This window comes from Euleptes europaea, chromosome 1, assembly GCF_029931775.1.
Source record: "Euleptes europaea isolate rEulEur1 chromosome 1, rEulEur1.hap1, whole genome shotgun sequence".
Taxonomy (NCBI): Eukaryota; Metazoa; Chordata; class Lepidosauria; order Squamata; family Sphaerodactylidae; genus Euleptes; species Euleptes europaea.
In genome coordinates this window covers 121730542-121756797 of record NC_079312.1, presented here as the reverse complement: position 1 = coordinate 121756797, position 26256 = coordinate 121730542, and the positions used below count along the sequence as shown (strand labels likewise).

At 42.6% G+C, this 26256-nt stretch overlaps 1 protein-coding gene across 1 annotated transcript in view; it reads left to right on the top strand.

Moving 5' to 3' along the window:
• Positions 1 to 26256, top strand: part of TBCD (tubulin folding cofactor D) — a 186685-nt gene that overhangs the window by 17142 nt on the left and 143287 nt on the right. The window contains exons 8-11 of the mRNA XM_056848257.1: positions 5323 to 5455; positions 21008 to 21053; positions 23885 to 24017; positions 25283 to 25434. Of these exons, the coding sequence (XP_056704235.1) occupies positions 5323 to 5455; positions 21008 to 21053; positions 23885 to 24017; positions 25283 to 25434 (464 nt within the window). The remainder of the gene's footprint in view (positions 1 to 5322; positions 5456 to 21007; positions 21054 to 23884; positions 24018 to 25282; positions 25435 to 26256) is intronic.

The window sequence follows — 26256 nt, the reverse complement described above, 5'->3', positions numbered from 1 at the left end:
TATCTTTAAGCAATGCAGAACGGAGGACCTCATCTGAACAGAGACCCCATAGGAAAACTTTCAGCCAACAACATTTCATCCTTCTCTGGATTCAGCTTCAGTTTGTTTGGTCCTGTCCATCTCATTTCCAACTTTAGGTGTCTATTAAGAAGTTTTATTGCCCCAGTTAGATGCAATGAAAAGGAGAAATAGAGTTGGGCACTACAGGATATTAACTTATTTTTAACAGCCCAGCCTTACAAACTGTTGCACTAGTTCATATCGAAAATATGACCACCCCTTATGATGTCACAGCTGGGTGCCTTGCACTGACGTTGGACACAACATTTCCACACAATCTCCCAAGGAGTGTGTGGAATTTGATTTATTTTTTTCCTTTTTCTGTTTTTTCTCTCACATGGCTCTGTACCAGTTGCTAAAAATGTATTCTTATGATGACATTTTGTTCACGTCATGTATGCTGTTTTGTCTCTCTGTCACATTTTATTCTGGCCATTTTTCAAGGTGCTCAGAGTAGATTTCGTGGATCTTTCCTTTCCTGTTTTGTCCTCACAGCAACTGTATGATGTAGTTTAAGGCCATCCACATGTGGCTGAGTGGGGATTTGAACCCAGGTCTTCCCAACCCTCATCTAGTATACCACACTGTCTCATTGTGCTGGTTTTATAGTGGTAAAATTTGTTAAAAAAAGGTAAAGGTCCCCTGTGCAAGCACCGGGTCATTTCTGACCCATGGGGTGACGTCACATCCCAACGTTTCCAAGGCAGACTTTGTTTGCGGGGTGGTTTGCCAGTGCCTTCCCCAGTCATCTTCCCTTTACCCCCAGCAAGCTGGGTACTCATTTCACCGACCTCGGAAGGATGGAAGGCTGAGTCAACCTTGAGCCGGCTACCTGAAACCGACTTCCATTGGGATCGAACTCAGGTCATGAGCAGAGCTTTTGACTGCAGTACTGCAGCTTAACACTCTGCGCCACGGGGCTCCTGGATGCCCTGACCTGGATGGCCCAGGCTAGCCTGATCTCCTCAGATCTCAGAAGCTAAGCAGGGTCGGTCCTGGTTAGTATTTGGATGGGAGACCACCAAGGAATACCAGGGTTGCTGTGCAGAGGAAGGCACTGGCAAACCACCTCTGTTAGTCTCTTACCTTGAAAACCCCCCAAAAAGGGGTCTCCATAAGTCGGCTGCGACTTGACGGCACTTTACACACACACAAAATTTGTTAGAAGCAGAGAATTAGCACATTGTCTCCAAATGTGCCTAAAGGTGAATAAATATTGAAACTAAGAACAAAAAGGTCTTCACCTTTGTGGAAAATATATGATGTAATTGGCTGCAGTGGCTTGGAATAAGGAAGGTTTCTAGTGACATCTAGTGGAAATTGTCTGCCATATGAATCCACCAGTATTTGTTTTGACTTGAAGTGCTCCTTCCCTCGAGGTTTTTAAACAGAGGCTAGATGGCCATCTGTCAGCAATGCTGATTCTATGACCTTAGGCTGTTCATGAGAGGGAGGGCATCTTGGCCATCTTCTGGGCATGGAGTAGGGGTCGCTGGGGGTATGGGGGGGAGGTAGTTGTAAAATTCTCGCATTGTGCAGGGGGTTGCATTAGATGACCCTGTTGGTACCTTTCAACTCTATGATTCTATGAACCAGTCTTGGGTTAATGGTTGTATGGAAGAGCAGTGCTAGATGTGTGTTGCTTCCGCTGCCATCTTCCTTTGTAGCGTCTGTTTCCTTAGCAATTTCTGAGTAAAAACAGGAAACTTTTTTTTCTTTTCCCTTGAGATTTGCCACCATCGTTTAAGACAGGGCTCCCCAAGTTGGCACTTGTGGGTGCCATGGCGCCCATCACTACTTCCTGTGGAGCTGGCCGAGTTTTTCAGAAAGTCACTGGGGCAGTTGTAAGGCATGGCCTTGATACTGGCTGCCCCCATTCAAATGAAATTGTTTTTTCACAGCTGCTGTCGCAGCCATGGCCATTGGAGGATCAGGAGGACTGGCTAAGCACCCTGGGCTTTCCTTAGTCAGTGTGTGGTTCCATTTGTTCTTGTCTTAGAGTCCAGGGAGCTGTGCTATCCCATGAGGGGATATAAGTGTCCAGAGGTAGAAGCCTCCACACTCCTTCTCCAGGCTTGCTGTTCTCCCAGGGGCTGGACCAACCCAAAAAACAGATAATACTAACCTTGACCAACCAGTCGCTGGTCTCTGAATAAAGCAGCTTCTTGTGTTCAGCGTGGTTGCCATGCAGTTCTTCTGCAAGGATGGAGGTATTAATTTGGCTCCGCCTCCTGGGGCAGCCCCCTCAAAATTCCAGAGGTGCCCACAGGCTTAAACAGGTTAGAGAGTCCCGTTTTAAGCAAATAAGAGAGCGAACAATACAGAACATTATGGTTAATCTGTAAACAAAATTCTGTGGAAGGACAATAAATACATTTTTTTAAAAAAATCAAATCATTTTTTTTTGCACTTGATTTTACCTCCCAGCTGCAAAAAAGGTGCTTGTGGACCCTGAGCAAAGAGTAAACTAGTGGCCCACTTTGCTTAAGTACAAAAAATGCAACACAATGCCCATGCAAGTTAAAAAAAAAAAAAAGCAACTCTGCCCCTCTGTTATATTCTCTTCAATGTTAAGATAAATTTAACAATTATGACACCAACTACAGAATACACAAAAAAATCCAATGACTCCAGAATGTCAACTGTTTTGCTGTTCCCTATATTGCCTAAACCCAGTTCTCAAGTAATTCCGGCGCAGTATTTAGAAGCTGGTGCTGAAATCTGTACTGTAATCATTTAAAATTTACAATACCATGTGTGCCTGTACCTGGGAGAAGAGGATCAAGCATGCTCAAAATGTATAGAATGAAAAGGGGCTTGGAGACTTGGCTGGTCAGCCTGATAGCTGAGCGGGAACGTGAACTTGGGCCTCCCCACTTAAAGTCCCGCATTCTAATCACTACATCACACTGTTCCAAGTGATTTAAGATCAGTATGTTATAGTTACAGTTGGGAAAATGGTAACCCTGTCTTTTAATGAAAGAGGTAGGTGTGTGTATGTGTGTCTCCTAAGCCTTTCCGAGTGGAAGATACATTGCCTCCCTCTGTTCCTTTTAAAGCAGGCCTATGATAAAAGTTCTGGTGTGTGTGTGTGTGATCTCAAGCCCAGGGGTGGGGAACCTTTTTTCCGCTATTTGGATATTTATAACATCATTCACGGGCCATACAAAATTATCAATTTAAAAATTAGCTGACCAAGCCCCAAGCAGGCAGCTGCCCCAGATGAGCCCCCCCCCGGGCACGGGCAAGCAGGCAGGCATCCAACCGGTGGTGCACTTGCCCACCTGGTGGCACCGGATGGTCTGTTGCACCAGCCGGGCGTGGCTGTCCAGCCACACGCCGGAGTTGCTCCTGCTCCGCATGGTCGGGACTGGATTCTACAGCTGGCTTCTGCTACCTCCGCCTGCAGGGATGAAACGAGGACACACTGGCTAAGAACTTACCTCCCCCCCCCGTGCATTCTGGCCCTGCCCCCTTTAACTCCTCCATTGTCGCCTCTTCCGCCCCCAGCCCTCATGTAGTACAGAGGGAATACGTTTCTCCACGGCCCAGGTGGGAAAGGATTAACACAGTTTCTTGGTCCTAGCAGCTCCATAGCTAACGACTCTTCTGCAAGGGGGAAAAAAGGTTCCTTTTCTCAGCAAAACAAACTCATATCTGCCTTCAATAGAGGCTATTTCTGTCTGCGGGAGGGGGAGGATCGCCAGTCTTAGATCCTTCTGAGCTAGAGATCTGCCAGGACTCATGAAGGGCCAGACCAAATGATTTCATGAGTCTTAAACGGCCCCCGGGCCTGACGTTCCCCAACCCTGCTCTAGCCCCATTATATGTCTATGCAGTGGTGATCTTTGCATTCCTCCCAGCCACAGTTTATCTCAGATGTAAGTATCTTCCAACCCAGGGAGGGGGCACAACTCCAAAGTTACATGGGCCAGAACCAGCCTTGATTTGGAACTTAATGGGCTGCATTGTGAAAGTATATGATATCATCAGGCCCTGCCTTGTGAGTCTCAGGGTTTGGGATGCTGGGGGTTTGACAACTCTTAAACCCAACGGTTTTGTCGTCACAGTGTAATAAACTAATCATCAGGACTGATACATCACAGCCAGAGTCCGGATCAGAAAGAGACCAGCACTCCCTTGCCCTTGGGCCTTTACTGCCCTTTCTTCTCCCCACCCCATGCTGCCACCTTCATCTCCACTCCCATCCACTGCCTCATAGCAAGGGGCTGTGTGTGTGCTTGGTGACACCTCTCAGGCTTCTTCTTGGGGAGGGGGGACATAACTACAAGCCACACATGTTTCATTAGAGATCCCATGCTCTCCTGAGAATTGGAACTCTTGTGAGTGGGCTTGCCCCCTCTGACATCTGCATCTCCATGTGGGCATGGAATCCAGAAACAACTGCTCAGTATCTGGAATCGGCAGCAGTCACATATGTTGCCCACAACACATACGTTGGTAGGCTGCATGCGGTCTCTGGGCCATACGTTGTGCACCCCTGCCCCAACCCAATCGGGCTGTCTCCTCCCCAAAGGAGGATTCCCCCTGTCCTGGGGGGTGAGTTCTTAGCCAGTGTGTCCTCGTTTCATCCCTACAGATGCCACAGCCAGGTGCGGGTGTTGTTAACTAAAGCACAGCCTCACTCCCAGCTGCACTCGTTGCCCTGGCAGTGATAGATAGATAGTTCTGTGCCTCGGCTTGAGGCCGCAGCTTCTCAGCTCTGCATAAAGTAGAAAGCTGCAAAGCTGTGTGGCCAAAGCACCGAGGCAATAGGCACAGGCCGTTTCAAGCTCATCTTCCCCCCACATCTCTTTAGTTGGTGTGTGAGCAGCTGCTTGCTGTCTGCTGCTCCCTAAGACTGTGTTCAGTGCTAACCCCCCCCCCCCCAAATCCTTTGAGTGTTCCAGGGAAGCAGCAAGCAGCTAGAGGTGGTAACACTACTGCCAGAGGTGGTGTTATTTTGGCCCTGGCAGTGGACACCTAAAAGCACATGCCCCTTATGCCCGTTCAGACACTTTTAGTGTAAGCCGTTAGGGTGTAAGCCATTAACAGTGTAAATTTCTGGGTTGTGACCTTCTTTAGAAAACGTGGTGTTAAAGAGCTGGCACTTGGAATGTTCCCAAATAAAATATGCTGGAAAGCATCCATTGGACAATCGCCTTTAGGAACAGAAACCAGTTTGGGTAGCAGGAAAAATGAGTTCCCAACTGAATTGCCCTGAATAGATAACTTCCAGTGTTTTTTTTCTCCCTGTGACAGGTTTGTTACCCGCCCCGATGTCAAACAAAAAAGAATGGCAGACTTCCTGGACTGGACCCTTTCAACATTATCTAATTCCTCCTTTCAGACTATTGAGGGGACTATTGTAATGGATGGCATGCTTCAAGCCTTGGTAAACAACACAATTACTTTCAAAGATAATCCATCTTTTTTCTTTTCTTTTAAATGCTCTTGCTGGCAGAAACTCAGTAGCTGACACTTAGTTATTTTTGTATTCCTTTTCCTTTGGAGGCATGAATAAGTATAGTTGTCTGTCTTATAAGTGGCTGCTAGTTGCAATCTGGAAGAAAATTTCTAGGCTATTAATAGTCACAGAGGATGGAAGATTTCAACAACAGGTGCAGGTTTTCTTATCTCTGCAGTGCTGGCAGGAGAAACTGCCCCGCCAACATTATTTACCCTATGTAACTATTAAATATACTGAATAATGCTGAAGTTCAGTATTAAAATGGTCGTCCTTAGGAAAGGCTTGCCTCTATTGACCTTACCATTAGAAACAAAAATAGAACATTTTGGGTTTCCTCCCAGAGAATCTGAGGGCTTTAGGTTATGACAGAGCAAGACAAGCAGTAAAACAAAGAATCAAAGACACCGAAAGGCAATTTGATCTAGCTAGAGTGCCTTTTTTTAGGGCATCTGCCAAAACCAAGTACATCTCTTGCCCAGCAACATACCTTTCGATATTAGAAGGAACTACTACTAGGAGAGCATTTACTCTAGATTGATGTTTGGCTATGCCCTCTGCCGTATTAGAAGGAAAATTCAAAAAGACTCCCCTCTCACAAAGGCTCGGCCCCTGCAACAGCGGTGAACCAGAAACGCTGGAACGTGTCCTTCTTAGGTGTAGTTACTTTAAGGAGGACAGGGAGAAAAAACTTTGCCCTCTTTTAAGAAAAAGCACTGGTTATCCTGAATTCGTTAGAGTTAACATCCTTCTTAAGGATGAATTTTCTCGGGTAACAAAGTTAGTGGCCAAGTTTTGTAGAATCGTATTTAATTATAGGAAATCTAAATAGAAATAGAAATGAAAAGTTGTAGAGTGGATTGATTGTTTAATTTTATACTGCTGACCAGTTTTTAAAGAGAGTAATGTTTTGTATTGTGTTTTAACCAAAATGTATTGTTTTATACTGCCAGTTTGGGTAGGGCAATGTAGCTGCAAACGTTTTATGTTTGGTCTAAGGACCATAATAAATAAATATGACCTTACCGTTATGAATTGTGGGACTTGCCCTGGGCAGGTGAAGGATTTGCAATTCTTGCTGCTGAAAATGAATTTGTTTAGGGTACTGTGTATATTTGTGTATTTGGTACCCCCTTTATTACCATTTTAGTCGTGAGTGATGTGAGACTGGTAACTGTAGCCAAGATCCTGACAGGATTACTGAGAAATCCTGTTTATTACAGTACAATGTATTTTTTGTAAGTGTTCTTAAATGAAGCAGGTGATACACTTTTTAATATAAAATCCATTTATATCTGTTGCTTGCTTTGGAAGCACTTGTTTGACATGATCTACACATATCAATAATATTTGAACTTGATCATAGCTTTGGAAGACTTAATTAAAGAACTTTTGAGCAACACCAACCTTGTCCAACTTCAGTCCCGTCCCCCCCCCCCACTGTCGAGTGTACCACCAGGGATTTTATAGGCTTTTTATTATTAGTTGCGGCGGGCGGGGGGGGGGTGCGGAATCATACGTGCTTTTCTTTCTTAGTTTAAAGCAGGAGACAAGAGAACTATATTGCATTTCTGGTTCATAAGAGTTAAGGTTTAAAAGTCTTCCCATCCGCTTGTCAAAGATGGATCATTGCTGCTGGTGCATGATGAAACCTGTAGGATGCATATTACTTAAACATTTGTCATAATTCCTTTGAGTGTGGTTTTACTGCACCTGTTATTACCGTGTGTCTAGCGAAACAGGTGAAAAATTTACAAGTTTAGTCGAAACTAGGAGGAGATGTAATTTCCTTGGAACTAGAAGCCTCCTGTTCGGTACATGTGCCTTTTCTTACCCTTGCAGGAGTGGTATAAGTTTTTAACTACTTTGCTGGTTTACTTGTGCTCTCTGCTGTTGGTAAACTGGTTAGATTCATGGTGCTAAAATTAATTATCCCGTTTCCTCAATGGTTCTCTTTTTTGACACGTGAAGTGAAATTACAAATGGCAGAAAATGGTACTAAGTGACTGGATGTTTTCAAAAAGGAAATGAACAGTGTATTGCAAATGTTAAGTGGCAGTTGTGTACAATACGCTCAGTCTGATTGATCTGCCCAAATTGCATTTTTGCATAACTCGTGTAATTTGAATTAGCTTATCTGCTCTTGTGAGGCGTGTTTTGCTTATCAGATTTATTTTTTGCTTAAGCTTACTCCTGAAATAAATTAGTCTATCCAGCAGCAATCTACTCCTTGCATTTCAGGCATGTTTGGGTGTTTGTTGTTTTGTCATATTGAAGTGCTACAGAAATGAAAAATTGGTTTGAGAGGGGAGCCATATGGCCCTGCCCTCCTTTTCTGTTAGTGCTTCCTTTCCCTTATCTTTGGGGGCTGGCTCTTCCCACGTGCGGTAGGGTTAGTGTTTGATGCTGGTACACCTGGGCAAGGTAGGCACTGCCTACTTTTAGTGGTGAACTCTCTTCCAACTGCGGCTTAGTCTGAGATCTTTGCTGCTGGCATAGTTGCTAAAAAAAACCCCACCCAGATGTGATGTAAAGGAGTGAGAATTGGTGGGGCCTGAAGAGGAGATTTTCTAGAGCCCGCCCATCCTTGAAACTTTAGACATCCCACTAGTAATCATGCTTTTTTCTATTAAGTTTTCTTCTGCACTAAAAAAAATTCTTCAAGAGAGGCCAAAATTACTGTTATGCTAGAGATTTGGGAGTGATGGGACTGATTCTGAGACACATGAACACATGAAGCTGCCTTATACTGAATCAGACCCTGGGTCCATCAAAGTCAGTATTGTGTACTCAGACTGGTAGCGGCTCTCCAGTGTCTCCTGCCTAGTCCCTTTAACTGGAGATGCAGGGGATTGAACCTGGGACCTTATGCATGCCAAGCAGATGCTCTACCACTGAGCCACAGCCCCTCCCCATTGGTTGGATCTTGTGATCCATCAGTGGAAGGTGCAGAAGATTGCTGATCTTCCTGACTTTACTCTCCCCCCAGCAGTCTTGGGAAAGTTTATTCCCAGGATTTGAGGAGGAGGAAGAAGGGGGCGATTTTTCTCTCTTTTTCTGCCTCCTGCATCATGCGACTGTTACTCCACACTGGCTCCTGTGTCAGAAAGGACTGCTGGAAGTCATGATGGAGTAGATACAGTCTTCACACGATCTTTGCACTGGATCCAAGCAAGTGGATTGCCCAAGACTGTTCTGTTACTCTGGGTTCAGTCCTTGGCATCTCCTGCAAAAAAGAATCCCAAGTGTCAGGTCTGGGAAAAACTTCTCCTTCAGAGGGGAACTTTGAACAACAGACTTCTAGCTCATTGCTCATGTCTTTTTAAAACAAACATTTGAAGCCTTGTAAAATGTATTTTGGGGGGGACATTCACAGCAGTCTATTCGCATTTGAGAATACAGTGCTTACTCCAAAAAAAAGTTTAAGACGACCGTCTTTATTTACCATATACCAAAGAAGACTGAGAAGCAGGATGAAAGTTTTGATGGTTTGCCAAAGTGGAAGCATGTCTCTTAGGTTGAGAGCTAATGACCTTATAGCACTGTGATGGGCAAACAATCCCAGTGATTTTGTTTGAACCGTAGTAGCTGGAAATCTAATGGCCAAATTTGTTAGGAAACCAGTTTATTTTAAAGTAATAATTGTTGTTTATCTAGGGCAGTCCCAGCCATCCTTTCTCCACAAATGGGCTCGGGGTAACAATTCCTGAAGCCTGTTTAGGTGCTCTGTCTTCCCTCTGATCACTTACCTGTTTGAAAGGGAATGTGGATGCTGGGCTTGTGAGCTCCTCCCCGCTTCCAGTAGAGCTTTGGGAGGGAGAGAAATGAAGTCGAGCAGGCTCAGTTTCTTCCTGAATTTGTCTGAGTAAACTGGTATGCTACTGTTGGATTCATTGCTTTATGCGGAGCGCTCGGTGTTGTCATAGCTCTTGTTGAAACACGCACTGCGCGTTACACAACTTGATTCCTCTTACGGGCTTGTTTTTCTGCACCTGTTGATGGCAACACATCATTTCATAACAGGTGTGCGAACAGGTAGCACTGCTTGATTCCTTTCAGTTTTGGAGGCTTGAAGCATGGCGTGTCTGTATTGTAACTAAAAGGCAATTTCTGTCGCTGCTTGTGGGCTCTTTGCGTTGGCCATTGAAGCTATCTATATTAAGTGGCCGGTTAGGACTGAACTTGGCATTCTGAGTGTGTAGCAAGCACATTGATAGCATAGATATTTGAAACAATATAGTATAAGAACAAAGATTTTTTCCCGCTCCATGGAGTGATTCATAGGCAAAAGATGCACTTCTGTGCTGGAACCTCTTTCATTAAAAGTTTTGAGACTGTGGTATAAATAATGTGTATGTGTCCATCTATATCAGTGGTTCCCAAACATTTTGGGCCACCGCCCCCTTGGTTCCACAAACTCAACCCCAGAGACCCTTACCCTCTCCTATAAAAAGCATTATTCCAAATAGAGGGTTGCATTACTCACTAAAGGAAATAATAACAATAAAATTTCAAAACCGTAATGATTAATTGCACATCTATTCAAAATCAAATTAAAACTTTTTAGTTGAAATTTATTCAACAAAACTGATGAACTTGATCCAGTGGTACCAGCTCTTCAAAATCTGGAAAAAAATTCTGATAGTTTCCACCAAATTTGCCAGCATGGTGCCAAAGCTTGCTCTATTGTAAATTAGTGAACAACACAGTTGAAGGGGCCCACCTCTAGCACCCCCCTGCTGCCCTCTTGCCTCTTCATGCCCCCCTAGGTAATCCCACTGCCCCCCAGGGGGTGGTACTGCCCAGTTTGGGAACCGCTGATCTATATGGAGTATTATGTAGATAATTTGAAATACCCATTAGCACACACTTGGTGGGAAACTGCCGTTTATCTATAACCATATAATCTTCTTGAAAATTCTGTATTATAAACTCTCCTGTTCTGAAGGCTTGCTTTTCAACCTGCCCCAATATAACCAGCACATTATTGTTAGCCCTGCAGGGCGTAGCACACCTTCTTTTTGCGTGACAAGCGATGTCCTCATCTTGAAGTAGCCTGGGGCACAGAAACTTATTAAACTGTGATAAATTTCTTTTATAAGGGATACAGCATGCTAATGTCTGTAATGACTTTAAAATAAAGTGCCCGAGCTAGCCAGTCAGTCAATCTGGGAAGCTCAAGAACTGTTCTTATTTGTGCCCGAGAAAAGGGCATTTATTTTGTGAACGGTTGATGCTTTGAGGATTGTTTGGTAATAGCTCTGTTGAATTGTGCCCCAAGTAAGGGAGAGCCCTGCTATGCAGTTTAGACTCACAGGTACAGAAACAGAAATGTAGCTCTAAATGTTGCCATGTGCCTGTATTTATCTATGTAGTAGTAAGAAGCATCTCTGTGTTCTAAAAATCATAGGTTTTGAGACATATTGATCTAAAGGTTTGCTCCCTGGCTTTACCTTTAACTGTACAGATATTGTGTAGAGTTTTAATATGCATCCCTTCTCTTCCCCTTTCCGTTCTCCTAGCATTGGGAAGGAAAGGTGAGAAGTGCGTGATTCTCCCTTCTCCACTCTGAAGGTTGAATTGCCATTTGGATTTCACCCTTTGGATAACTTTTTTAGTTTGGGTTTGTTATTCACATAAATGAAAATGGATTTTAAGTCTCTCTGTATATGCACGTTTAAACTCTCTTTGCTTTAATGCCTAACTACTAACTGTAGACGTGTTCTGTTGGTCCTGTGGTGTTCTAGTTATGGAATTGTCAACTCAGAATGTGAAAACGTTTTAAGACAGTCAAATGAAGGATTTCAGAAGTGGCCAGTTCAGTCTTTTGCAGCCAAAATAACCAACTCTCATGGTACCAGTATGAAAGCTTATGCCAGGATAAATGTGTTAATCTTCAAGGGGCCGTAAGACTCCCTGTTTCCATTTCCCTTTGTCTTGGATTTCTGACCTGTAATAACATTTCTTGCATCTGATCAAGTGGTTCTGGCTCAGGGAGGCTTTACCATTATTCTATGCTAAAATGTCTATTAAAACCCATAATGAAAACAGGAAACTGTTTTTTAAGGCAAGAGAGTCAAGATTCTTATGACAGTCTTACGTGCCTTTGAAGCTACATGCTGCTAGTGAGTGGCTTATATATTTCCCATCCTAGTTGGAATATTTATTCAATCCTTTTGACTCAAATAATTCTATTAAATAGTTCCCCAGGAGATAGAAACATAGAGCTGGAAGGGATCTCAAGGGTCATGTAGTCCAACCACCTGCATGGTGCAGGAAATTCACAACTACCTTCACCCCACTCCCCCAGTGACCCCTGCTCTATGCCCAGAGGAAATCAAAAAACCCTCCAAGATTCCCAGCCAATCAGGCCTGGAGGAAAATTCCTTCCTGAGCCCAAAGTGGCGATCGGCATTACCCTGGGCATGTAAGAAAGGGCCACGAGAGCCGAGCACTGGCTCATCCCTTCCTGCCCCTCCGTCTCACGACCTGCCCAGGTTCACAGAATTGGCATTGCTGGCAGATGGCCATCTAGCCTCTGCTTGTGTGTGTGTGTGTAAAGTGCCGTCAAGTCGCAGCCGACTTATGGCGACCCCTTTTTGGGGTTTTCATGGCAAGAGACTAAGAGAGGTGGTTTGCCAGTGCCTTCCTCTGCACAGCAACCCTGGTCTTCCTTGGTGGTCTCCCATCCAAATACTAACCAGGGCTGACCCTGCTTAGCTTCTGAGATCTAACGAGATCAGGCTTGCCTGGGCCATCCAGGTCAGGGCAGCCTCTGCTTAAAACCCCCCAAAGAAGGGGAGCCCACCACCTCTTGAGGAAGCCTTTTCCACCGAGGAACCGCTCTACCCATTCATAAGATACTCATTTATTGTGCATTCCCATTACGAAGTGGGCAAGCTATCCTAGTTACAGTGCATCTGGGGGGTGCTGAAGAGCAATTGACTGGGTTCAGTCTTTCCTCAAGGCTGGGTTATCCCATTGCACGGAGTTTATTAGAGCCAGAGGGTAACTGCAAATTCTCATCTGCTTGGCAGCAAGGCTTGGCTGCTGCCAAGCAGTCATGCCACTCTTTAATAGCAATGATTTGTATAGCTTCAGGAAGAGGTCCCAGAGGTAATGCTGATTCTGACATCTTACAAAGGCGAAGTCTAAGTGGGTTATGCAGACAATTAGGAGGTGTGGCAGGTTTTTCCCTGATTACTAAGAAACTAGTTTTGTTTGTACCTTGCACCATATTATTTGTAAAGCCACAAAACCAGCTCTGACACTTCCATTGCTAGGATACGCCAATGGTTTTCTCTAATTTGTAGGTGGTGTAATTATTTAAAGGAGAGGTAGAGACATTCCTCTCAGCAGGTTGATTAGTTTGGCACACATTAGGTGACCTTATTAATATGGAAGGAAGGTGGTGTAACAAAGAGCGCCTGAGGCATAAAAAAGATACCTCTCCCAATTGTAACATCATATACTATGGACCTTTCAGAGTACTAAAGAGGAGGCAAAGCAAGCATGTTATTGGTTTCTTAATTAAAAAATGCATTTCTTCAGTTTTAGGGCTTGCATTCTTTTTGTTGCTTTAGGAGATAGGCAATCTGTAAAATGTCCTCTCGTTACCAATTGTAAAAAGAGTTCTGTCTTGGTTACTTGAAAATGTAATTGTGGTATGTTCTGAAAGCCCCTGAAAGAAAGCTAAAGAGAAACTTTAAATTCATTGCCTTCCAAATCTCTATTTCTCATTATGTTTTATTGTTTGGACAATATATTTAGTTGTTTTTAACAATTGAGTTTAATAATTTTAGATGGAAGAATATTGTTGAACGTGTATGTGACCATTTGCTGTGGTTTGGCATTCATAATGGTTGGTACGAGCTAAAACAAGCGAATTATCTGAGGGTATCCACTCATATACATTTCTATTCTGTCCTCTGACGCTGAATAGGTAGCCATCCCTGTTTTAATATTACCATTTACTTAAAGACTTTTAAAATACATTTGTGCTGAAGCTAAGATAAGGTAAGTTATATATTTTTTTCTCCGAAGAATAACCAGTTCATATTTTTAAATTTAAATGATTTTGCAATCTTTACAGTGCCTTCATAGTGTGGACAGTACTGTTTCCATTGTACAGGTGGGAAGCAGAAGCAGTATGTTAGTAGCTTGGCTGATACTTTCATGGCCAGATCCTACACACATTCTCAGGAGTTCATCGGCATTTTAAAACTAATATTGTGTTCTCCCTGCTTGCCTTTCTTTAAAAAGAAATGTTTGAGCCAGGGTTTTACCAAGCTACAGGCCACTTTGTTAATAATAAAGGTACGGTAGTATAACAGAGGCCCTTTTCTGTGTTTGCTCCCCCACTAATTTAGCTTAAGGCAATGAAAAAAGACGTGAAGGGTAGATGTAACCAATTTAGGACTATAGTCAGCAGTTTTAATGCTGTATAATACCCCATGAAGCAGAATTAAACCACTGATTTGTAGTTTCTAGTCCAGCTAGAGCAAGGCAATTAAACAAAAATATATTGGGGGGGGGGGAGAAATTCTTCACCCAGCAGATTTCCAGAGGCCATGCCCATATTATTTGAATGGAGAAAATTAGACCACTGCCCCTGTTCTGAAGAACTGTGTTGCCCTCTCCTATAAGCTCCTTGACACCCAGCTTTTATTTTAAAGGTAATGGGGGATGGGGTGGGGTTGTTAATGCAATGAGTATATGTTTTCTCTTCCTGAGAATGGTTTAGGCATTTGCATGGGCAATGAAAGAGATGCTGTGGGCTGCACTGGGAACCCCTAAAGGGCCTGATCTGCCTCCTGGGCCTTATGTCCGGCAGAGCCTTGAGGCCAATGCGCACAATGAGAGAACATGTAGAACCAGTCCTTATCTTCCCTGGATGATACTTGAGATACTGACTGACCACCAGCCACCATGTATCTGTTTATGTCCAGTCATATTCCAAAAAATGTCTTGAGCTGGAGATGTCTACCATTTTCTGAGAGCATCTTCACCCAGCCAGCCTTATCAGTTGTCAATTTAACTCCTCACTGATTTGTTTTCCTGTGACAAGCCAGATCTCTGCATAGAAGGTAGCGCCAGTCTGTAGATGATGTAATTGTGTTTATAACATAAAAATCCTTCCTGAAGGCCAGGAGATAGTCTGAAAGCATAGAACTTTATGACTGATTTCCTTGACAGGTTAAAAACACTTTTTATCTGTTGCAAGTATATTTAGATTTGAAAATTTCTGCTTTCATTTGAATGCCATTATGAGCAGGAAGGAATCGAGACTCCTCTGTCACTGGCATACATTTTAGTTTTAATAAAACAAACCCAACCTTACCCTCAAAGTGCTCTGTGTACGCTGTAGTATAGTGTTCATTAATGCTACTTTTAAGATCATGCAATGGTATTCATCAGAGCCTTTATAAAAAGCAGGTGCATAGCCATAGGGATTTGGTTGCATTTACGCTGCAGGTGAAATTATTTAAATCTGTAAATAGCTGTTGCAGATGTTGAAATATTTCTAGGGCTGGGCTATGTTCCTTTGTCTTTAACTCCTGGCCATATTTATCTCGAAGGCTTCCTTCCTATGGAGTGACAAAATGTCAGGTGGAAAAGAAACTCAGTCTGGCCTTAAGACTGGATGATTAAATGAATGGGTAAAGTATAAATATTTCGTAGGGCTATTTGTTGAGTAACCGTAGTCATTTATCTTCTGGCTTAAGAAACCTTTGGCATGATCCAGCCCAAGTTAAGCACTTTCATTGGTTTCGGTGAGAAAGATTACAATTTAGACTTCAACCCTGAAGATTTCAGTCTCTCCTTATGAAATGTAACCTGTGGTACATAAGTATTTATATTGGACTATGGGTAGAAAAGGTACCTGGAATGACAGGCAGGGCTAATTTGTGTGCACCCATGTAGAAACATAGCTATTGGCTGGGAGCAGCTCTCTGGCAAAAGAATAAATTAAAAATGGGGTAATTTCTTGAATCTCCTCTGTATTATGAATATTGTTGCATGACTAGCTTAAGATGAGTTCAATTACATAGAAATGATAAAAAATAATCTAGTTTGCTGCTATATTATATATTCTCTGGATTCAAGAAAATATTTCCAAATAAGTTATTGTAGAAGGACCTTTTTTGGGGGGTGGGAAGGATTCATTCCAACACCAGTTTATATTATACTGCAATTGACTATATTCTCAATGGGATTGGATTAAAATTTGTTTAAACTGCCACCAGTTCAAAGCCCCAGATAGGTTATTATTTTGCTTCTGGGTAAGTGCTTGTTGTGCAAGAGAACTGGGCGTAACTCGAAATGTGCCGTATGGGTGGACGCTGGCTAGTGTTTCTCATAGCCTTGCAGTCATAAGACAATAGTTACACTTGATGACAGGTTTGTTAGATAAAACGGGAAGATTGCTAAATAACTTTTAAATCATAACAATTATTGTGTCGCTCAGATTGCATCTTGCCCTTGAGCGGTAAGGAATAAAACCCAAGGGAGAGGAATCTAAATGTTTAGATGCACCTTTTAGCATTTTCCTTGGTATCTTGAGAATTTATGTCCTATCAGAGAGTATTTTGCTTTATTCTGTTAAGCAGCACTCCTCCCCTTTGATTTGCACGCCACTGTGACAGTGAGTTTCATTCTATATGGTGATTACCTGTATGTTGGATTGGAGATAGATATATTTTATAAGAACGTATGGAGACGCTTGCTGCTTGAAATCCTTTAACCTGAATTATAGGGAACCTGGGGGATTTCAGAGACTAACAGCCCATTCCTGAGGGGTTAGGAAGCTGTCTAAAGGCAGCTCCTCCCCTGGACCTCCCCCTGGGAAGACAGCACACGGAAGTGTGCCGTCTGGATGCCGGTGGGAGGCTGAGCTGGTGTCCCAGGGCCGTGCTGCCACAGCAGTACAGGGAGGGTGGCATTAGTGGCACGATGCCGGCGTCCATGCCAGTCTTGCCAGCGCAAGTGGCACAGGCACTGCTGCAAGTGGCACGACGCCAGTACGGGCCCTTGCGCACCTCCTAAGGACTTTTAGCCCTCTAGCTCAGGAATAGGCTGTAACAGTGCATTCCTAAGGAGAGTTACTCCAGTCTAAGCCCATCAATGGACTGCGAATGTGAGACCTTAACTGTGTTCAAAGCCATATCGCTTCTCCAATGATACAACATGTTGCCTTCCCATGGTAGAATCTGTCAGGATCAAACTCAGACTCTTCAGCACTTCAAGTGGCAGTCTTACCTGGCAGCCAAGCAGTTGCTGTGTGATACTTCCTTTGCTAGCATCCCTTTTATATGGGGAAGACCCCTCAAGACTTAAAAAGAGCCACTGATTCCTTCTTATGGAATCATTAGCATAATGAGCTGCCTACACTGATTGTGAAAGATGATCAAGGCAGCTGATTCATCGCAAGGGAAGTCACACAAGCAGAAAGGATCCTTTTAAACTATTCAAGAAGAAAGGATACCTTTAAACTATTCAACCATTTATTGAACAAAAATAATAGCATCCCAATCTTCCAAGCACAGAACTGTTCCTGAAAGGAAATCAATTCAAAATAATTTTACATTCTTAAAAAGAAGTTTAGGTGTCTTGCAGTCAGGGATCCTATATGTTTGAACGATAACATGTCTGCTGTTTGTAGAACTGTGTAGTTCTCTCATAGTATTGAATGATATCTTGAAGACTTGGACTTTGTCCTCGGGCTTGAAAAAGTTTCTCAGCATTTAGACTAAGATGGACTTTTCATGGTAAATAACCTACTGTATTATATTAACCTGTTAAATGAGTAGCGCTGCATATTAAAATACGTGCATATGCCATTTATTAAAGGCCAATATACAGTCATAAAATTAAAGGCCCGATTAGAATGTACATAGGCTATTGTGAATAACTTTGGCCTTCTCTTACATGCTTGACTGTGAAAGGTAAGTCTATAAACTTGTTCAAGATGTGATTCTGACTTGTGCTTCGTAATATGATGTGAGTCATATCTCTGAATCTCATCTTGGAAATGTTTTTATACACACGCACACACTTCCCCCTTTCGGAATATAAATTCACAATCAGGCATACAAGATTATGCCAAAGTTGGTAGTAAATCAGGATCGCATTATGGTTTTGGCTTTAACTCAGGAGAAAAGAAAAAGACAGCAACTTTGCACTAGTAATAATTATATAATTAATTAAATGAGATCTTGGGTCAAACGCAGCGCTAAATGGTCCCTCCCCCAATGTCCACACTGGCTTCTGTATTAAGTGATAATTATATAGGGTATGGATTTCATGGTCTTGTCAACGGAAGGCTTAGAGGGTTGCCAATCTTTCTGGCTTTCCCTCCCCTCCCATGAAGGACCTTCCAACCCTGGAAAAGTTTATTCCTTAGGTTATGGTACTCGCATGGAGTAATAGTTACACAGGTTGGGAGGGTGCAGTGGGGAGGAGGAAGAGGGTGAACCTGCTCCTTTCTGCCTCTTCTATGAATGGCACTTCACTAACAGAATGAGGAGGAGGAAGGGAATGGTTTTGCCCCCTTCCCCTCCCCACTGCACCCTCCCAACTCATGTGACTGTTATTCCACATGGATCTGTGATGAGTCAGAAATATCTGCTGGGGGTGTATATCTGAGTTCCCTGTGGTGGTCCTTGCACAATCCTTGTGCTCAGTTTGCCCCACCATTAATGCACTTCTGAGTTTTTGGGACAAATATAGCAGTTAATTATCACTGGCTTTTCTGTATTAAGAAAAGCTTTAAAGGTAGTTTGACTGACATCTGAATTGGTGGGAAAAATTAGATCTCATATTGAGATTTAATACTATTACCTTTTACAATGAACTGGTGTTGAAAATATATTCCTTTTTTAGTATTTGTAAATTAAGAGTTTTCTAAAGGGACAAAAGAAAAGGTGTATTTTCAAGAGATCTGAGTTCATATCAGAAAATGATATTGGAGGTTAAAATAAAGACTGTTTTGATGACCGATTTAAAATAATTTTTTTAAAAAATAAATGAGAAGGATCTATATGATCGAATACTACAAAAACTGTTGTCGTGTTTTATTTAAAAAAGGGTTATTGTTCTCGATTAGCATCCAAATTTGAGAGGACTACAGAAAATGGCAACCTGGTTGGTATTAAACACCCTGGAAAATATCTACAATTTGTAACATAGAAGCTCCAGCTCGTTGGCATTGAGATCAAAGGAAACCTGTACCAAAGACTTTTGCATTCCCTGGCTGCCAATAAACCTTCAGTCCATGTGCAGCCCTCTTGCTTTTGGTTGCAGTGATAAATAGGAGGGGAATGAAACCTAGAGAAAGCCAAGGCTTTTTCTCCTTCCTCTTGGCTAAGGGTAGAAACAGTGCCACCCTAAGCAAAGTGCCACCCTTAGGCCCATTGGCTTCATTAGATTTAGAAGTGTATAACTCTGCTTAGGATATCACTCCCTTTGCTGCTTTTTGTGCCTAGCTGCTTCTCTGAATTGTGTAATTATGAAATAAAACAAAATTTCTTACAACTGGCCCTCTTTCTACCTCACTGCATTCCTTAAACCATACTCACAAGGAAAACCAATATCTACAGTCCTTCCCTCTCCTCCTGCCTTTTCCCTTCTGGATAGGCTGAGCTCTGGTACATTCCTACTTGGTCATCAATAGCAGTGTGGGTGTGTGAAAAGAAGACAAAAGGAGGACAGGAGTGTTCTTAGGGAGCACCACTGATTTCCAAATGTAAACAGAGCTGCAAGATTTTTCTGTTGGTCTGTGCTTCCCTGTCTGTATGCAGGTGGCTGAGAGGAGAGCCGCTGAGCAGCCACAGCAGACCGCAGTTGTTAAACTGTAATTCATCCCCTGTTGGCAACCCTGTTAATAAGATGTCTAATAAACCGTGATTTAGTACCCACCGACAGTTGAGCAGCCTTCATTGTTGTCTCTGAAAGTCAATCAGGCTATGGTTTATAGATTGTGGTTTATCATGACATCTGAAGGCAGCCAAAGGGATCAGAAACAAAAACGATGAACTAAAAGAAATAGGGATGAAAGCGTAAATCAGAAAACGATAGGTTTTAAAAAAATTAAAATAAAATCATCTAATAGATTAGAAGTTGTTAACATTCAGGTGGAGCTGTAGCCTGGTGAGAGTCATCAATAAAATATAAAATAGTACCCGACTATTGGTGTGAACGTATATTCAAAATTCTCAATGTATTTGTATATAAATATAAATTCAGTGGTAGCAAAGGTACATATTACATTTGTAATGCAAGTCTTACAAAATGACACCTTATAATACAGACTGAATACAAAATACTTCTTTTATATAATGCTTCTTCATATGTTATATGTTGCAAGTTGTCTCCTTCGTGTACAAGCCAAAATCTGTGTTGTTAACAAGTTCCTAGGTTTTTCTTGTTTCATAGGGGTTAACTTCCTCAGAAGCTTGTCAAACTTCTTTCTAACAAAATTACAATCAGATACTTAAAAATTTCTTTTTATATATAATGGGATACAGAAACAGAAAAACTTTTTGATACACCTCTGTGGATCTGGGAGAGGTGCCGTGTATTCTAGTGCTGAAGCAAAAGCTTTCCACATAGATGGTCCCAGGTTTACAGCCCATTCCTTACCTTTGGGCATCCAGGGACGGCGTGGCCGTGCTGCCACTGCAGCGCCTCCAAACGCATTTCCCGCAGCTGAAAGGCTTTAAAAAGCCTTTCGCCAGCTTTTTAAATTTTAAATGGGGCATTTTGCCCCAATGAGAACAGCGATGCTGCGCCTGTAAAAAAGCAGTCTCAGCAACTCTGTTCTCCCTGCTGGCATGCTGGGCCAAAAGGGGACAGGAAGCTGCCTACTGGCAGCTCTACTGGCAGCTCTACCCCTACTGGCAGCTCTACTGGCAGCTCTACCCCACCGGGAAGCCGGCATGGGCCTTTGCGCCGGTAGGATGCCAGCGGAAGGCCCTGCCAGTGACCCTAGGCGGCGCCGGGAAACCAGCATCCAAACCTCCCCGCTGGGGTCCAGCCCATCCTGGGTGGTGCAAGTAATGCCAGCGTAGGAGGTCTGAACACCGGTGCAGCTCCTTCCAGGCCTCCAAAGGACTATCGTCCTTGGAGGTCAGGAATGGGCTGTTAATCCCTGGCATCTCTAAGTGAGGCATCTTGGGTGAGGAGACCTTTAACTATTCTCAGGTGTGGAACTGTTTTTTAAGAGTCTTCCTGGGCCTTGCTTTTGCCTCGGGGGTGTGTGTGTTAATATTATGGATAACTTTTGGTGGCCATATGGAAATACATTTTATGCTTAAACTATTTTGGTATGAATAAAAATAGGTTCTTTTTTATTACAACCTATGCATTAATTGATAACACTGCCATTCTTTAATGATTTTGTTGGACTGAGAGACACTTTGAACCATTCATTGTTGATCTTAATATTCCTCTATATCAAGAGCATGCTTTTCTCTGTTGCAGGCTCAACTCTTTAAGCATGGCAAAAGAGAAGACTGTTTGCCATATGGTAAGATTCTACTTCATAGTTTGAATAGTTATTTAAAATACATTGGGCAGAATCCAGCCAAATATAACTTCTCTGAAGTTCTCTTAGTTACGTTGGGAAAGAGTTTAAGCTCTGCTTAACTGTTCCATTTGAAAATAATGGAACTTAAAGTGTTTCCCTTTGCACCCCCCCCCCCATGGTGCAGCCTCATTTGGAATACTACATGCAGTTCTGGTTGCCATATCTCAACAAGGATATTGGAGAACTAGGAAAGGTACAGAACACAGCAACCGAGACGATCAAGGGGTTGGATCACCTTTCCTATGAGAAAAGGCGAAGAGTCTGGGACGTTTTAGATTAGAAAAAAAATGGCTAAGTTGGGACATTGCAGAGATTTATATAATTATGGATGGGATGGAGTGCGTGGATAGAGGGATTTTTATCCCTCCCCCTCCCGTAAGACAAGAATTCAGGAGCACCCAATGAAGTTGATGGGGAATAGGTTCAGGAAAGACCAAAGGAAATACTTCTCTACCCAGTGAAAAATTAAATTGTGGAATTCATTACCAGTGGAGGTAGTGATGGCCACGAGGATAGATAACTGTAAAAGGACATTAGACAGATTTATGGGAGGACAGGTGGTGAGTAAAGGAAACCTTCATATTCAGAGATAGTAAATCTCTGAAACTCAGTGCTAGGAGGTAATGCCTTGGCCTCTGTGCCTTGTTTGTTGGCCCTCCAGGGTGACTGGTTAACCACTGTATGAAATAGGATGGACTACTGGTCTGATCCAGCAGGGCTCTTTTTATGTTCCTATGTATATGCTTCCCTCCCCCCTCTTTTTAAACTCTTAGAGTGGTCTTGGACATGCTGTTGTAATGCCTAACTTGGTTTCTTGGTTCGTTGGCCTGTATTATACATGTGTGTCAGGCTCTGAAAGCTTACCTCTATTCTGGTGGCATTTTATCAGTATCGTAGCAGGTGGTAAGGGGGAAAAATGCAGTGTGCATATAAGTATACCTGAATCCACTTTCAGCACCTGACATCGATATTTCCTTTTCTGCATTTGCCAGGAAACGTTCCCATTTTGTTATAGGTAAGCTAGAAGTTGAGAACATTTTAACGGGTTTTGAAAGCGCTTTCTGTTGTCCCTGCAAGTTGTAGGAAGAGACCCTTAATAATCTAATTTTCACGTTTTCCCCAAGTTAATTTTTTTCTTTGATTTCTGTTTTGTATCACTTGCATACTGCTGGAGCAGCTGCTTTGCATTTGCCAATTTGAAATGGTGCTAGAATTTCTCTTTCTTTTTCTATTCTTGAGTTGAAAGTAGAAAAAGAGCAAAGAAAAATAGGCTGTGCACTTTTTTTTTACAGGTTTCAATAACGTGTCATGTCTCATGTTTTTATCCTGCCTTTTCTCCAAGGAGCTCAGGGTGACATACATGGCACCTTCTCCTTCATTTTGCCCCTCTGAGGGTGCTGGGCTTAAAGGAAGTTGAGTAGCCCAGGATCACCCAGTGAGTTTCATGGCTGAATATGGATTGGAACCTGAGTCTCCCATCTCTTAGTCCTGACACTCTGACTATTGCACCACACTAAAATTTGGGAGTCATTTATTTTGAGGGAGGCTGCAAAAATTCATATTTGAAAACTATCGTACATTTAAAGTTCAGTATAATCATTTGAGCCTGGCAAAGACTTAAACAGAACAAGCCTCACAGCAACTTTTAAAATCATTGGGTTTGCCCTGTATTTTGGATGAATGCTCACTCTGTGCTCAAAACTATGCAGGATTACTGGTTCTTCTATTAATATGGTAGCCTTAGGGACATTTTTCAAAATGTTCAAGCATTGCTTCAGGTGACAAATATAAGCAGTCTTTTGCCTCCTCCTTTGGCCATTAGCAATAGCCTTCCTCTGTCAAGCCCTTCTTAATTCTCTGATTTTAATCAAGGACTACTTTTTATCTTGTAGACTGCCCTTTACTATTCATTTCGTAACTACAGCACATTCACTATGAGTTTAGAAGCCACTTAATTTTCCTGGTAATGTATAGCCTTAAGATAGTCATTTCAACAGAAGGTGGGCAATAACTTCGTATCCTCAGCTGACTTCTGAGAAAGGTGTGACAGTATGCATAAGGTAACAAAAAAAGTAAAGATATTGTTTAGTTAGAAAGTCCTCAAACTACTGGACAAATAAATATTTAACTCTTCAGAGCTTTTCACCTTTATAGACAACACAAACAACTCACTGGAAGATTGCTGACAGTGCCATCCTAAACAGAGTTACTCCAGTCTAAGCCCATTGATTTCAATGGGCGTAGACTGGAGTAACTCTCATTAGGATTGTCCTGGGAAAGTGCATTTGTTACTCAGACAGGAAAGTTACTGAAAGCCCCAGACTCGAGTGGGTTCACTCCACTGATACTGCAGACTGGCTTCTGTAGTAAGGTTTTCAAGAAGTTCAGGACTAAATATCCCCTTCTTACAATGTGCATGGGATTTTAATAAAAAGTATTTCGGGCCAATTCTGGTTGAAGGAATTAGCCTTTAGGAACATCACGTGCAAATTGCAGTGGGTTGTGGCTAAATATATTGGAGAAATGGCAATACCTGAAGTATACCTGAAGTAAAAAGAAATACCTGAAGTATAAACAATTTTCTCTCTTCATGGCTACAGAGGAAAACTGTGGATAAGCCCGAGTTAAAAGCTGAGTGTGTATTTTACAGTGTGGCTTTCAGAATCTTTTAACAGATCACCTTATGCCTATTAAAAACAAGTTGACAAAAACATGTAAGCGAAAACCAATTCAAGAGGAAATTCTGTACCGTGTGTGTTGTTTCCTTACAGCTTCTACTGTGCTTGAATGCCTTGATAACTGCAAGCTCTCTGAAAGTAACCAAACACTTCTTCGCAAGCTGGGGGTGAAACTTGTTCAGCGACTTGGCCTGACATTTCTTAAGCCAAAGGTGGCAAAGTGGAGGTTTGTTCTTTTCAGGATCATGTTTTTACTTGTCTCCCCCCCCCCCATTTTATTGAGCTAACCTACGGAGTAAATTCAATGATTGTTAGAGCTGGATGAGTAATTAAGCACCGCACATTAATTTGGTGACAAGAAATTCTGGTTTAAACATATTGGCATACAAAGTCTTGAATAGCTTGGGTATAAGGAACTTCCTCCTTCCAGTACTTCCTGTATTGCATTATGAGTTAAGCATTTCCCATATTCTCTTCTGTCTTAAATATATCCAGGGAAAGGATATTTAAAGTTCATATGGAAGGCAAAATTCAAGATTTTCCCCCCTCCCAAAAGCAAACCGTTAACCACTGGAAAATGTAGTGGTATAAATATGGGAGCTCAGAGTCATGCAGAGTAGCATAGGGATTGAATCCTTTGAAAAGATCTGTACTCAAGGGAGGGGGGATTTTCACCGATCCTCCCATCCTGTGGTCCTCCAACTCCCCCTTCATGCTCCCCTGGAGCAGCATTGAATGGGGGAGGGGGGCATTTCATGCTGCAGTTGGAACAGGGAATCAGAGGAGTTGTGCATCTGCACAGAAATTTAGACGGGAACCAACTCCCCCCTCCCTCGAAATGGATTGGTTCCTGCCACTATCCTAAAGGGTCCACGTGGCTGCATTCTTGCCAGGGATCCCCACAATCTGGAACACCACCCCAGATTATAATAACATGAGAACATGAGAAGAGCCATGCTAGACCAGGCCAAAGGCCCAGCAAGTACAGCGTTTTGTTCTCACAGTGGCCAAGCGTCTGCCTTTAGGAAGCCCACAAGCTGAATGACTGAAGGTTGAGTGGGGTCCTTGTCACTTGAGGAAACAACGTTTGAGGTATTGGTTCAATATTGCCTGTGCAGTGCTTTTATTTGTTTACTTAGGGCTTTTTCGCGCACAGGTAAACAAAGTGATTTGTAACTCCAGCTTTACAGGACAAAAACCTTTTGAAATTTATTTCCGAAAACTATCTCTGCTTGTGTGCATTTCTCAGATAAATGCACGGTCTTGTTTTGGAAATAAACTACACTTGGTTGACCACAGAGCACAGGCAGTTTCCTTGAGGAAGCTTGCTCTGACCCGTGTTCACAAAGCATCATTCCGTATGAGGTATTTCTCTATAAAAGAAAAATGCTTTTAGATAAGTGTAGATGGTTAGTTTGAAAGTACTCTTCCAGAATGTTTTGAAGAGTGTACATTATAATGGGATATAGTAAAAATATATTCTCTTTTTAGGTATCAGCGGGGCTTCCGCTCTTTAGCTGCAAATTTGCAGTTTTCTACTGGGGATTCCACTGCACAGAAAACAACGAATGCAGCCGCTGTCACTGAGCAGGAGGAGGAGGACGAGGAATACGATATCCCGGGAGAGGTTGAAAATGTTGTAGGTGGGTTGGCTCACAATAGAAAGTAATGTAAGGTTTGCTGCCATGGCTACTGTGAACATAGTTTCCTCATTTACTTATAAGATTCTACTTCTTCCTTATTACAAATTCTTAAAAGCAAGAATGCAGCTGGTTTCAGGAAATGAGCCTTTTTGGGGTGGGGGTAAAAGAACATTCAAACTTATGAGTCGCTTAAGACTTAGTTGTACGAATAACTGCAGGTGCAGTCAAATGTAATGAGAGCCAGCGTGGTGTAGTGGTTAAGAGCAGTGGTTTGGAGTGGTGGACTCTGACCTGGAGAGCCGGGTTTGATTCCCCACTCCTCCACATGAGCAGCGGAGGCTAATCTGGTGAACTGGATTTGTTTCCCAACTCCTCCACATGAAGCCAGCTGGGCTAGTCACAGTTCTATTAAGAGCTCTCTCAGCTCCACCTACCTCACAGGTTGTCTGTTGTGGGGAGGGGAGGGGAAGGTGATTGTAAGCCGGTTTGAGTCTCCCTTAAGTGGTAGAGAAAGTTGGCATATAAAAACCATCTCTTCATCTTCTAACCTAGTCTTGTGTGCCTTTGGCAAGTGTACAGAAATGCTGCGTAGTACATTTCCCGGGTTGCCGTGAGGCATGTTTTAAATTTGTATTGCAGAAGTAGTCATACTTGAATTTTAAAGTGGTAGTTGTCGGGACAGTTTTTCTATGGTCATTCCGTGGAGGTTGTCAAGGGGCTACTCTTGTGAATTGTTTGCAATGTTGTAATTGTCTTGTTATTGTAATTGTCTTGTTTTCAAGTAAGCACCAAATTCCCTCCCAGCATTTTCCTTGGTTTGTT